General features: G+C 32.9%; 2 protein-coding genes and 1 pseudogene across 3 annotated transcripts; 2 read left to right on the top strand and 1 right to left on the bottom strand.

Moving 5' to 3' along the window:
* The first annotated feature begins 893 nt into the window (after positions 1 to 893).
* On the top strand, positions 894 to 3,288 carry LOC11425134 (cationic peroxidase 2-like; annotated as a pseudogene).
* A 266-nt stretch (positions 3,289 to 3,554) lies between these two features.
* On the top strand, positions 3,555 to 5,771 carry LOC11421603 (probable inactive receptor kinase At2g26730). The gene is made up of 2 exons (XM_003593142.3): positions 3,555 to 4,477; positions 4,879 to 5,771. Exons 1-2 carry the CDS (start codon positions 3,826 to 3,828, stop codon positions 5,547 to 5,549), a joined length of 1,323 nt encoding a protein of 440 aa, XP_003593190.2. The 5' UTR covers positions 3,555 to 3,825; the 3' UTR covers positions 5,550 to 5,771.
* A 193-nt stretch (positions 5,772 to 5,964) lies between these two features.
* On the bottom strand, positions 5,965 to 13,328 carry LOC11430750 (protein LNK1). Of its 2 annotated transcripts, XM_003593143.4 has the most exons (9): positions 13,208 to 13,313; positions 11,340 to 11,436; positions 10,426 to 10,568; positions 9,342 to 9,877; positions 8,877 to 9,228; positions 7,198 to 7,857; positions 6,788 to 6,936; positions 6,392 to 6,527; positions 5,965 to 6,306 (listed from the first exon to the last, which is right to left on the bottom strand). In XM_003593143.4, the coding sequence occupies exons 3-9, from the start codon at positions 10,426 to 10,428 to the stop codon at positions 6,205 to 6,207; spliced, it is 1,938 nt and encodes a 645-aa protein (XP_003593191.1). In that variant the 5' UTR covers positions 10,429 to 10,568; positions 11,340 to 11,436; positions 13,208 to 13,313; the 3' UTR covers positions 5,965 to 6,204. The 2 variants fall into 2 exon arrangements, with proteins under 2 accessions (XP_003593191.1, XP_024633240.1); XM_024777472.2 differs by lacking the exon at positions 10,426 to 10,568 and having other exon boundaries at positions 13,208 to 13,328.
* Positions 13,329 to 14,229: the final 901 nt, after the last annotated feature.

Below are 14,229 nucleotides of genomic sequence, written 5' to 3' on the forward strand. Positions count from 1 at the left end.
AAATAACCTTAAAGGTTGAGACTTTTTATTTAACGTGAAGATGTTATAAAGCAAGGCAGCGCTGGTGAAAAGATTCCATCGTCATATAATAAGTATACTTGCTAAAATATGCATAGAATTTCATCATCAAAGGGTGGAAGTTTAGGATGCTTGTTCTCTCATGAACAAACATGTTGCTAAAGAAGACATGATTAATTGATTTCACATAGTTTTTTTATTTCAAAAATAAGTTTTCTGATTTATTAAAATTATTTTTTAAATAGTAAATAATTAAAATTGCCATCTAGATACCATGTATACAAATTTGTATAGTCAGCACTTGCCACATAAACAAAAATGAGCCAAATCAACAAGAAAGTGGATTCAGGGACTTTTTTAAAAAACAAAAAATTTTGCAGGGATGAAATTAAAAAAAAAAAATTATCAGAGACCAAAATCTAAACTCGTTATATTTTCAAGGACCAAAAACATATTTTAGCCTTATTTTTATATTAAACACATTCAAAACAAATAAGATAAAGTAATACACTTTTGATAAAAATATATATACACATATATTTACTCATTCATATATTGTATAGCATAGCATCCACCTATTACTCAGTCTCATTCCCACACCCACCCACCATATACGTACATATATTATATCCAATTATCGATATATAGATCATTTCAATTATTTTTAGCTGCCTCAATTATTATTCCTTTGCTTACTCATTCTCTTCATTTCGATCGACCCCAAAAATCCAAGCCTATTTTCCATATAAATACTTACACCCCATGCATCTCATTTGCATTGCATTTCAAACTTCTAAACAATTATACATTTCCTTTCATACATAAATTTTAGTTCACTTCATTATAACTTCTTCTTGAATTTCTTACAAAAATATATGGAGTGTACTTTGCTTAAGGTTGTGTTTATTTTGCTTGTTTTGGGTATTTTGAACACATTAGTGCATGGTCAAGGGACACGTGTAGGATTCTATTCAAGTACATGTTCTCAAGCAGAATCAATTGTTAAGTCCACAGTTACATCTCATGTTAACTCTGATTCTTCTTTGGCTCCTGGTTGTCCAAGGTTGTGACGCTTCTGTTCTCGTTGCCGGCTCAGGCACCGAGAAAACAGCATTTCCAAACCTTGGTTTAAGAGGTTTTGAAGTTATTGAGGATGCTAAGACAAAACTCGAGGCTGCATGTCCCGGTGTTGTCTCTTGTGCCGATATCCTTTCCCTTGCTGCTCGTGATTCCGTTGTTCTGGTAATTAACTAAATTAACTATATATTGTACAAATGATAAATGAGATACTACTAGAAAATGTTGAATTAGTGACAAAAACATAAAATTTAGGGTTAATAGTGTTTTTCATCCCTGTAATATATGTCATTTTTGGTTTTCGCCCCAATAACATTTAAGGTTTGATTTGCACCCTCGTAAAATTTTTATTTTCCGAAAAACACCCTTAATAGGCCATTCAAAAACAAAAATTTCTTGAAAAAAAATTCTGAAAATGGTCTATTAGGGGTGTTTTTCAAAAAATAAAATTTTTACGAGGGTGCAAATCAAACCAAAAATTTTTTATAGGAACAAAAACCAGAAATAGCATATATTACAGCAGTGAAAAACACTATTAACCCTAAAATTTATTTTCATGAATTTATTCATTAATCTATTAGAACCATCAAAATTAAAGATCAATATTCAATTTTAATCAGTTCATAATTTGTTGAAATATGGACCTAATTGATTTATGTATGCATTGTAGAGTGGTGGTCTTAGTTGGCAAGTTCTTACTGGACGTAGAGACGGACGCGTGTCACAGGCTTCTGACGTCAATAACTTGCCCGCTCCTAGTGATTCTGTTGATGTGCAGAAACAAAAGTTTGCAGCAAAAGGCCTCAACACTCAAGACCTTGTCACCCTTGTTGGTAAGCAGCGGCGAAGCTAGTAATATTTTTATTGACCACGTATAAGGATTTTTTTTAAACTAATCTAACTTGATAGGCAAAAACAAATCACGATAACTATTACCTATATAAAATGTTCTTCATAAAATATACATTTGATTCAGCATGAACGGATTATACCAAAAAAATGCGGCAACAGCAGATTGTATCAAAAAAACCACAGTAGAATAGTGGATTGTATCAAAAAAGCTACAACAAAAGATATAAAAACTAATAATAGCTACTTATGAAAATTGAACTCGGCGGCCCTTCAAAGACTCAAATTCATCCATAATTGCATCTTAACTAAATGGACTTGCAATGTCTTTTTCAATGTTAATGACCAAGCTATTTGAAAGAAAATCATCACTCATTTTGTTTCATTGTTTTGTCTTGAGATTTTTCATTGATGAGAAAGCTCGCTTTGTCGTTATGGAGACTAGGAGTGTAAAAACAAGGTGAATCAATCTATCAATTAAACAAGGCGAATCAATCTATCTACAATTGAATCATTTTATTTGTTAAATAAAGTAAAGATTGTTATTATTTATTATTTATCTCTTTTGGGTTCTATTCTTTCAGATCCTGTACGACATGATTGAATAATTTAAAGTTTGACCGGAAGTTAAATAAAGATGGAAAAAATTATTTCATTTAAAATAAAACTTGGGGTAGCCAAATATATATTATTAGGGGTAACTAAATATAAAAATATACCAACTCGCTCAAAAAAATATTTATTTTTGAGGTAGCCATGGCTACCTCTTCCTTATACTAGCAACCGCCCCTGGTGGTAAGAGATCTAAATATTTTCAAAATTTATTTATCACTCTAGAATTACATATTGATGTTGCATCACATTAATTAATATTTTATGAATATATTATAGGTGGACATACAATTGGTACAACAGCATGTCAATTCTTCAGCAACAGATTGAGAAACTTTACTACAAATGGTGCAGCTGATCCTTCAATAGACCCTTCATTTCTTTCACAATTACAAACACTTTGTCCTCAAAACAGTGGTGCTACAAACAGAATTGCATTGGATACTGGAAGTCAAAATAAATTTGATAATTCTTACTATGCTAATCTGAGGAACGGACGTGGAATTCTTCAATCTGATCAAGCATTGTGGAATGATGCTTCCACAAAGACATTTGTGCAAAGATACTTGGGTCTAAGAGGGTTGCTTGGATTAACATTTAATGTTGAATTTGGAAATTCAATGGTAAAGATGAGCAACATTGGAGTGAAGACCGGTGTTGATGGTGAAATCCGCAAGATATGTTCTGCTTTCAACTAAATGCATATGTGGTTTTATTGATTTGTTTGTACTTTGTATTGTTGGAATGTTTGCCATTGATTGAAGTGTATAATATTTACTTGTAGTTTGTTTTTTTTTTCTCTTTTTTTTTGTTGACCAAACTAAAAATGTTGAAAGTGTAAAATTATTAAAAGAAAATTGTGATATGTATTATATACTAATAATACAAACAATTTTTTCACTGATGTCACAAAAAAAAACATGGGACTTAACTCTAGAGGCTTATGTCACTATGACTGATTGCACACTAAGACAATATTGGCCGTCCTGACTGAAAAACATAGCAAGAAGAATCCAACCTTTTTCAAGTTCATATACAGCTTTACACGACATGTCCAAGGTTGTTTTTGTATCAAACTATGTAGAAAATCACATCATGTCATATATCTTATTATTCTCAAAAGAATATCAATAGGTAGATGCCCTTGTTATTGTCTTCAACTAGCAATGACTAATTAGGTATATTGAAGATAGAAATGAGTCTCATGATTCATTTCCACTCCTAAATTTTCCATGCCATAGCTACAATACTTCTTTCAATCTCAACTTCATGATGAGGTTTCCCCTTTTTGTTCCTCAACTTATTACTTTTTCAGTTCTTGCAATGGCTCAAGAAGGACCTAAAGGGGATAATGAAGTCCAAAATAAATCTTCGGACGATAAAAACAACAACAATTCCAATCTTTTATTATTAATACTCAACGTTGTTCTTCTTCTTGCAATTATATTGCTATTGATTCTTTACTATAACACATCAAAAAAGCTCAATAGAATAGTCAAAGGACACATTAACACATTTCATGAACAAGAGAAAGATGTTGAAACAAGTATTGAGAAGAGGATAGAGATAGGAGAAGGAACAACAATGATGACAGTAGAAGAGAGAAAGGAGTTAATGTTCTTTAAAGATGAGACAAAATTTCAAATGGGAGAACTTCTTAGAGCTTCTGCTGAGGCATTAGGTCATGGAATTATGGGAAATAGTTATAAGGCAATGTTGAATAATGGACCTACCATTGTTGTAAAGAGGTTAAGGGACTTGAAACCATTCACTAAGGAGGAATTTGCAAAGATAGTGAAAATGATTGCTGATCTTAGACACCCTAATTTATTGCCTTTGCTTGCTTACTATCATTCCAGAGAGGAGAGGCTAATGCTCTATAGATATGCACAGAATGGAAACCTTTTCTCACGACTTCATGGTAATTTACATCAACTTAGTCCTTTTTTTTGGTTCTGAATCTGTACATTAGTTTCAAGAAAACATATATAAGTTGAGTTTTGAGACACTAATATTCATTTTCCTTATTTATTATTGAACCGACATCAATTGGGTCGCAGTCTCAGTTGTAAGGACGGGCAATACCGTGAGCTTTTAGCTTATGACTAGCGGCACTAATGAATGTTAAAGTTTCAAACAATTTTCAAGCAAAATGTTTTCTTTGATCAAAGTATAAAGAATACTTGCATGTTAAAGTTTTGCGTAATCTTAACATAGGTTTTCATGCTAAATTCACAATCATATATGACAATAATGTATGGTTACAAAGTGATTTTTGTCACAATAATGAATTAGTAACCAAATTGTGCATGACTATATCAGATGGAAGGGATGGAAACAGGGTTCCATTCAATTGGAACTCAAGATTATCAGTGGCAAGAGGCGTGGCTCGAGCACTAGAGTACCTTCACCTTAACAACAAGTTCCATAACATTGTCCCTCATGGAAATTTGAAGTCTTCAAATGTACTATTTGATGAAAATGATTCAGTTCTTGTATCTGACTTCAGCCTTGCCTCGTTAATAGCACAACCAATTGCAGCTCAACATATGGTTGTTTACAAATCACCTGAATATGGTTATGCAAAAAAAGTTACAATGCAATCAGATGTTTGGAGTTACGGATCACTTTTAATAGAACTTGTAACTGGGAAAGTTTCTATGTGCTCAGCTCCACAAGGGACTAATGGTGTGGATCTTTGTAGTTGGGTTCATAGAGCTGTGAGAGAAGAATGGACTGCAGAGATATTTGACAAAGAAATATCTTGTCAAAAGAGTGCTCTTCCTGGGATGTTAAGGTTGTTGCAGGTAGCAATGAGATGTATTGAGAGGTTCCCAGAGAAACGTCCTGAGATGAAAGAGGTAGTTAGAGAAGTGGAGAAAATACAACAGGTACACTTGATGTCCGAAGACGAGGATGATGTTTCTTGTGATCAGTCTCTAACTGATGATTCCTTTTCAACTAGTAACTCAGGGATTTTTGTTGAAAGATAGATAGGTTGATAGATAGATGATCAAATTAAGGTTGGATGTCTAAACCTATAACATGTTCTTTTTGTTTTCGACATCAGGGTACAGTGCACCAAAAGAATAAAGTTACATACTTCTATATAATGTTTGTTTCTGTCTCAATATGAAGACTTAAACCCGTTTTTAATTTAGCATTTAATTATATGAGAAGAATAAAAGATATATGATCAAATGCAGCTCATGTGTTTGCATCCTTTGTCAAAAATTTACTATATATCTTGCCAAACGAATCAAATATTTTAGTCTTCGAAATCGTAGTGATTGAGAGATCAAATTACACGTCTATAATTCAAAGATGAAAACAGTGATTCACTTATATAGAGGTAGTTAAATAACCACCTGCTGCACAAGATTCCGATGGTCTTGCACATGAAAATAATTGTGAGTGTAACGCTACTATGCATCATATATTGCTCCCTTGTGATCAGCACAAATGTAAAATGTGCATCAGTATCATGTTACAAATTACAAATGTACATCAGTGTCATGGCATTCAATGCAAAACTGGATCGCTAATTAAAATTCCAAGTAAACCCGAAATAATTATACATCATCTTATACGATGGCATGAAAACTATAAACTACACAGCATAATGTGCCAAAGTTGGTTTCACTTTCACTAGGTGTTACTCCCTAAAAGCTTTTTCTCTACATCGGTAGATGAATCTTCCTGAAAGACCTGATTCTCAGCCTTTCCTGGATTGATTACTGATTCATGTATCTGTCAATTAAACCAGAAAATGAGGCTAGGACCAAACAATAGCTTTCTACTTCATTGAAATATGTCAAAATTCATGAAAGCATACCGCTGCATTGAATTTGGAAGGTGCAATATCGTTTGGAAGCAAAGTTGATGTATCTGTCGGCCTGTGAAACAATAAGTGTGCTATAGACCGATCAATAGGATTTGTGTTGGTTTCGATATCAATGAACCCTGTACACCTGAATGAAGCTATGTGTTAATAAAAAGAAGATTAATTCATAAACACTATTTTAAAATAGATCCAAAAAGATTGTTTTGGTCTAGCATGTGAATAACAAAACAATTTTTTTGGAAATACTACAAATTGCAGATAAGAACTCACAACTGCTAATACTCAAAATAATGTTACACAGTCATTCAAACTCTGAAGCCGCTTTATAACAGGCCAGCTACCTTGTTATCGAGACAGATAAATCTGATGCAATAAAGTGAGCAATACCTGCTTGCATCCTGAGCCATTGTGTCTTTGCATGCTTCAGTACCATCTCCAATGCAACCATTTGCGTTTGTTATAATATGTCTTTGCTCAGCACTCTTAGCTAAACGGTATAAACTGTCCCTTATGCACAATTTGGTTTTAATATCCAACTGCAATCAAAAAAGGTGATTGGTTTTCACTTTTCAGCAATAAGTGACATATCATATACAGATAATAAACTTTTCATTTTAAATTACAAAAACTGCCCCTTGTTTTCATTTGTTTTCTGTTTTCAAAAAAATTCATGGGAAACATGTAAAAATGTTTTTATTAAAACAAAGTAAAAACAGGTGACAGTTTTGCAATTAAAAATGAAAAATGAAATATAAACAATTTTTTGCACAAACTTGAACATCACAGGATTCCAATACCTGTTCCAACACCTGTTGCAGGTGGCAAAAGCTATTTGCTTCAAGTGAGTTTTTGTCCAGAGCAGAGCTTATGGGTGAGCTTTCTTGTACAGTTGATGAGTCTATTTCTGAAGAAAATCCTAGACTAACCCCTCGAACTTTACTATGACCTTCATTTTCATTTTCAAATTGATGAGTTACCTGCTGAGAAGAACCTTGACTGTGAAATAGCATTTCATTTGCCCTTCTTTCATTTTTGAAACTCCTACTTAAGAGGTGATCATGGCTATGATACTTTTCTCTCTTCTCATTTGTTTTCGAGGCAGCAGCTACCAAAGAATGACCATGAGAACTCTCCATGTTTGAGGCATAAGACAAATCCATAAATGAAGGAGACATATGTCCGTCATGTTCAGCTCTTAATCCAGAGAAAATCGAAGAGAGTGAAGTGTGACTTAGAGCATGACTAAATTCTAGGTGCGCTGAAGGAATTTGTGTCAGTATGCAACCTAAAGAATTAGAATCTATGTTCTGCTTATGCTTCTGGAAACTATCAAGAGAAGTGACACCACTAGAAGAGGCTCCACACCGCTGATTTATGTCTGCATATTGCTCGGAAGGAGTGTAAGGACGAACAGAATTGCCATTTTTTCGCTTTCCTGCTGATGACTTTGGAAGCTTCTGCAATTGTAATACAAAGAAACTGTTGGTGATATACAAATTGAATCAGAAGAATTTAGTTCAGTTTACAGTTTCACACTAAAAAAATACACCAGGCATTCAGAAACTAACCCACCCTTGCAATCAAACTTGCATTGTAAACAAGACAGACCCAACAAATTACCCTCAAAATGAAAGAATTTTTGAGTCCTGCATGAAGGTCAAGCACAATTTCCAATCAAGTGAAAATAGTGAAACATGAAAAAGCACTATTCACGACAAATGGAATGATTACTGGATTTCCCTAAAAGCACACTCAGCAGTAGTAGTATTAGTTAGAACTGTAATCAGGATAAAAAAAATGGGTTAATTAAGTTTTTAGTCCCTATAAAATATTCAGAATTTTGTTTTTAGTCCCTACAAAATAAAATCACACTTTTTAGTCCCTATAAAATTTTTCATCAACAATTTTAGTCTTTATATAATTTTTCATAAGCATTTTTAGTCCCTATAAAAATTTTCCATCAGCATTTTTAGTCCCTAAAATGCTTAAGGAAAATGTCACAGGGACTAAAAAGTGTGATTTTATTTTGTAGGGACTAAAAACAAAACTGTGAATATTTATAGGGACTAAAAACTTAATTAACCCTAAAAAAATTTAGGCCATGAATATACCATAAAACCATCAACAAAAACTATAGATGAAAATATTTCAATTTCTGTAGAAACTCATTATTTCAATTCCTTAACTTAATTAAAAAATGAGGGTGGAGGATTAGTTTGTTTTTCTAAATTATAAACATCTTGGATGAATCTATGATCATGCTCAGAGAACGGCTGAATCCCATTCTAGAATATATGACTTACGAGATCAGAGGCACATGTAAAAATTAATTTTGTCATGTGCCTTTGAGGGATCATTGTATGGAAATTTGTATGAGCCCTGTGGTTTTCATAAAGAACCCGCATCGAATTATAGCTTCACAATTTGAAATTCAAGAATTCATAACCCACATCAAAACAAAATGCAACTAACTAACCTTTTCTTTCGGCACCAAGACATCTTTATGACCAGATTTTGTGTCTGATTCATTGAACATTGATAATGAAGCAGGGACAACATTGTCATCCACATCCATTTGAGATCTTATCTTCTTATCACCAGGGGATAACTTTTTGTTTGAACCATTGACCGGAAGAAATCCAATGTTTTCTTTTGAGGAATCCATATTGTATTCTGATATGTTTTTCAATGGACTCATTTCTGCATAATGAAGCTCTATGTCGGACTTTAGTGCATCGTCGGAACCTTCAGCACCATGTGAAGAAGAAAACCAGCAGAAATCCTCTTCATTATTGAGACTCTCCATTCCAAAAGTTAAATCACAACTTCTGCAATTTAAAAGTGACATTTAGATATTAATATGATGATTGCGATGAATCTATTAATTTTGCAGACAAAGGGAAAGATGGAGAAAATTCTATCAAATCGGAGGGTTTCTTACAACATCCTGTCAATATCTTCTAAGTTTCCTATATCCAACCATCCATCATTCTCAAGAAAACTGAGTTCATTATCATCTTGAGATATGTGATTTACTGGATATTGACACGCACTATCATCTTCCACCACACACTTGTCTTCCAAGATGGTATCATCTGCACAAAGCTCGCTACCACCAGAATCTATATTGCTGCTCTTGAAACAGTGGTCAGACATGCCTGTGTTATCTGAAGCTGGCCCTTTTGCTTCTCTGTATGAGTCACCATCACATGACGAAAATACACCCTCGGGTGTGTCCGACCATGAACCCTTTTCTGGTATTCTTTCATTTTGGGTCATATTTTGCAAGTATAATTCCTCTCTACCCAGAGTTCCATAGCTACTAACATTACCACTACTCTTTATACCATCAAACTCGTGAAGTGATTTATTACAGCCATCACCCTCTATTACAAGCTGATTATTGTGTTGGCTACCAGAATGGGGGACTTGGAGATCATCATTCTCATCAAATTCACCCCACTCGTTATCTTCAAACTGTAACACAAACACATATATTAAGCACATCACTTATGTAATTTGGCATGGCATAAAATGACAAATCCATAAAAACGTAGAATCAAACCCAATAAAGAGATAAATAGAAAACATCAAATTAGTACGTAGGTCAAAATCTAACAAAAATACAACCCACCACTACGCAGTAAAAAGGAAATGCAACAGCAACAACAACCAAACCACTAAGTGGGGTCGACTACATGGATAGAACGACACTGTAAGGTTCTATCATATAGTAAAAAGGAAATAACATATGATAATGCATACTCAGAAGATGTTTGTTTTTATTTATTTTGTTATAAGAGGGAAATTTTACCCTGTAAGGTTTCTGAATAACCTTGTGGTCAAAAATCGACCTCGGAACCATATCATACCAAGATTCAAATTGAACCTCAAGGAAGTTTAACTCAGGGATGGCCAGTTAAAAGGGATTATTAAAGAACCGACTTGAGCAAGATAGGAAAAAAGTGGAACTGTTGCAAGCAAAGAGTAGAAGGAAGGTACACTGATATAAGTTTCAAGTTTACCATTTAACAAGGATTGTGTTCTGTATACTTCACATTAATATTAACATCAGCTACACCCACCAAGGGCAGTGTGTCTGGAGTTATTAATAGCTACCAAGCCACTTCTGAATCCCTCGCACGTTGAACTTGGATTGAACAACAGCCTGCTTATAAGATTATGCTAGTGATTAACATCAGTACAGCAATGAAAACATCGAATAAAGTCCAGAATCAGATACTAATATATATCATCAAAAAGATTACAGAATGGTTAACATTATACGAGTAACAAATACACATTCTTCAATTATCTCCAAGATATGCCACCAAGCATTAGCAATAGGATGGCATACTTGTGACAATTCCTCCAGCTCAACATACTGCTCAATGTTGACTTCATTATTTTAAAAATGTACATAGAAATGCTCACTGGGGAACAACGCTAAATATATGACATCACAGGGATGCCAAAGAAAGGAAAATCATTTCGATGAATGTGTTACAGCCTTACAGGGATAAAGAGAAACAATCTCTAATTAAGCGGGAAAATCTTTAACCTATATGATTTCTCAATTATAGGTCATCTAAAAGAATTTGAGGAATGACAAGTTCAGGATAAAAAAATTGAGGAATTTGAGGAATGACATTTACCGACCATCTTAACAAGTTCGGGATAAAAAATGCACTTTTGAATTTGAATGAAGAATGACAAGTGTATGAGAGCAGAGTCCAAAGGTGACTCAAGAAAAATGTCATCGTATTCGTGGTCCTATATGGAAACGAATTAGGGCCGGTTGTATGTTCTGCATCGTGTTAAGATTGGAATTTCAAGTGGAGACAATAAAAACAATTATGGTGCTTTATGAGTATATTGTGGCAAAACCGCAAAGTAATATTGTATTTCAAATACTGGAGTACTTAACAATAGTTCATACCTCAAACATACAGATGTTTGACATTCCTCTCGGATCTTCTATCCACCACTAATGATACATTCAAGGTTTGATCAAATGTCATGTTTATTAAGCAAACCTGTCATCAAAGATATTTTTCAATCATGGAATACACCAATCATAAACATATCTGAAGTCACAAATTGGAAACGCCAACTAAGGAACAAAACAATTTCTATAATGAAGAAAGAAATCACATGTAAAGTTTTATGCCAATTATATCGTGTGTCAGGTGCTACAGATCTAATAACGGAAACACTTACGACTCAAACATGATTTTAATATAGCATCGCTGATGGTAAAGTAATTTCAACATCTAATCTCTAAATCACTTTCTAAACTAATCAGCACTCACATATCCACTGTGTTCAGAAATTATGAATAGCATCCATCGATTATACTAACAGTTCATAACCGTCCGTGAATTCTTATTGTTAGGTTAACACTTATAGTTGACTTGTTAAGAGCCATGAGTCTAGAGTGATCCCACGATCTCTATTAACCAGTGTGATCTTCGAAAACTTACGTGCAAAAATAATTTGTCAAAGGGTTTAGATAAATCTGCTACTACCTTTTCGGTCCAAAAAATACAAAGCTGTCACTACTGTTGAAATTTTAGGTATCTCTAGATTATGAAATATGATTCAAAACTTTCCCGTTTTAAGTTTCATAAGCTGTACAAACTTTTTATCGTTGTGCTAAAGTAGGGCCTGGTAAAAACCTTCACCAATTATAGACCAGTTTGACAAACAACATACATCAGCTAAGGAAAGCTACGAAATTATCAAATGCTATATTTATGGTTTAATTGCAGTTTTAGTCTCCCTATTTTCACCATTTTGCGGAATTGATCCCTTGTTTTAAAATTTGACAGTTTTGGTCCCTCCATCAAATATTTGGTCTAAAATATGGTGATATGATATGTTTTCAATTAAGTTTTTAAGAGAACAATTTCATCGATGTTGATATGTTTCCATCATCACATCATATACCAATTCATTTAAAACATATCACATCCCCAATTTTTAGTTAAAAAATATGTGGAAGACCAAAATTGTCAGATTTTAAAATAGGGGGACCAAATCCTCAAAATGGTGAAAATAGTGGGACCAAAATTGTAATTAAGCCTATATTTATTTTTCAATAAAAACATGAAACAAAGGTAACCATAATAAAAATGGCAAAAAAAATCTTCATAACTTTAAGCATGAAGCATAGCTAATAAATATTACTAGGTTCAAGCAACTTCAACTTACAACATAGGCCTGTTTGGATAACCAACTTATAAAGTTAAAATGCTTTTGTATAAGCTATAAGCTTTTTATGATAATAAGCTGAAAACAACTTCTTTCATAAGTTCTCACCAAAAAAAAAAAGTTAACAGTCTAGCAAATGTTTATAGCATTAAATAACCTCAAATAAGTTAAACCAAATACGCGCATAAATTAATTGATGTTAAAAATTATTTAGAAAATAAAATGAGCAAAGAAACAAACAAAAATTTAAGATCCAAAATATTGGAAATTCATTTTCACCGTTTCCTTATTATCCAAACACTACATCAACCAGATTTCTACGTTCTAATCAAATCAAAATTTACAAAAATTAAAAAAGAGTGAAAATCACAGCAACTAAAATAAAATTAAAGCATGAACAAATAACTACTAACTTATTTAACTAGTAATTAGTAATAATAACACAATAAAAGCAAGTGAATCTCATAGATATAAATAGAGTGAATTAGAAGCTCTTAAGTATAATTAATCATAAATTAAACTTAAAAAAATAGTACAAAGAAGCTGAGTTAGAAGATAGTTTTGTTCAAAGAAGAAGGAAGTGAAGTTAGTTACCAAAACGTGATTTGAGCAAGAAGTGATTATTGGAAGCTTTTTTTTTCGCGTTGTTTGGGATGGGATTTGTTTTTGATTCCAGAAGACTCTTCTTACTTCAACTTGCACGAACAATTTTATTTTTATATTTTTTATTTAATTTATTTAGGTATGACGGAGAAACCGACACGTGGCATGGAAATATTGTTCGTGGTTGGGAGGTGAGTGTTTAAGATCCGATCAGTTACTGTATTTCTATTGGTCCACAATCAGTTTTGCTTTTAGGGACTGACACGTGTCCGGTTGCATTTAGTTCTACCCTACGCACGTGCCTAACCAATATTTCTGGTTTGTGTTGCTTTTTTTTTTTAAGTCCTCTTCTTTTCTTGTCCATAGAAATGTTTGTCATGTGAATGGTACCCATGTACTATCTTGTCTTGATAATCTTGAGGGAGTACGGTAGCTTCTAATATATCATAATTTATACCTAAACTTAACTCAGTTGTTAAGGATATTGCATTATACTTTATTTGTCTTTAATTATAAAAAAAAATTAAAAAGAAGTTTTGTCTTCATATAAATTATTAGATGTATTTATTATTATTTTCTAAACATACCTCTAATTATTCCTACTAATTTGTCTTCAGATATAAAAAGTCAAATTAAATACGCGTACAAACAAAGGACAAATTAATAAAATTCACACATAAATTAGACATATTAACTACACTGCCAATTTTTCTTAGTGTGTGTGAAATTAGTCAAATGAGCTTATAACAAAGGATAGAGGGAGTATATGTAGGGATTAATGTTCGAACTCGAATCCCACTTATTCATTTTAAAAGTGAAATTTTAATCACTAAACTATTTGACAAAAAAAATCATAAGTTAGAATTGTATGTTCGTGCAAAATGGTGGAGCTTGAACAAATATCTTTTGATGTGTGAAAGTGAAGATAAAAACTTAAGTTGAAAATAAAAACAAAAAAAAACATTTTATTAATGTATAATAATATAAGTATGAATTAATGCTTCATTGGGTCT

Source organism: Medicago truncatula, chromosome 2 (assembly GCF_003473485.1).
Source record: "Medicago truncatula cultivar Jemalong A17 chromosome 2, MtrunA17r5.0-ANR, whole genome shotgun sequence".
In the NCBI taxonomy this organism is placed as follows: domain Eukaryota; kingdom Viridiplantae; phylum Streptophyta; class Magnoliopsida; order Fabales; family Fabaceae; genus Medicago; species Medicago truncatula.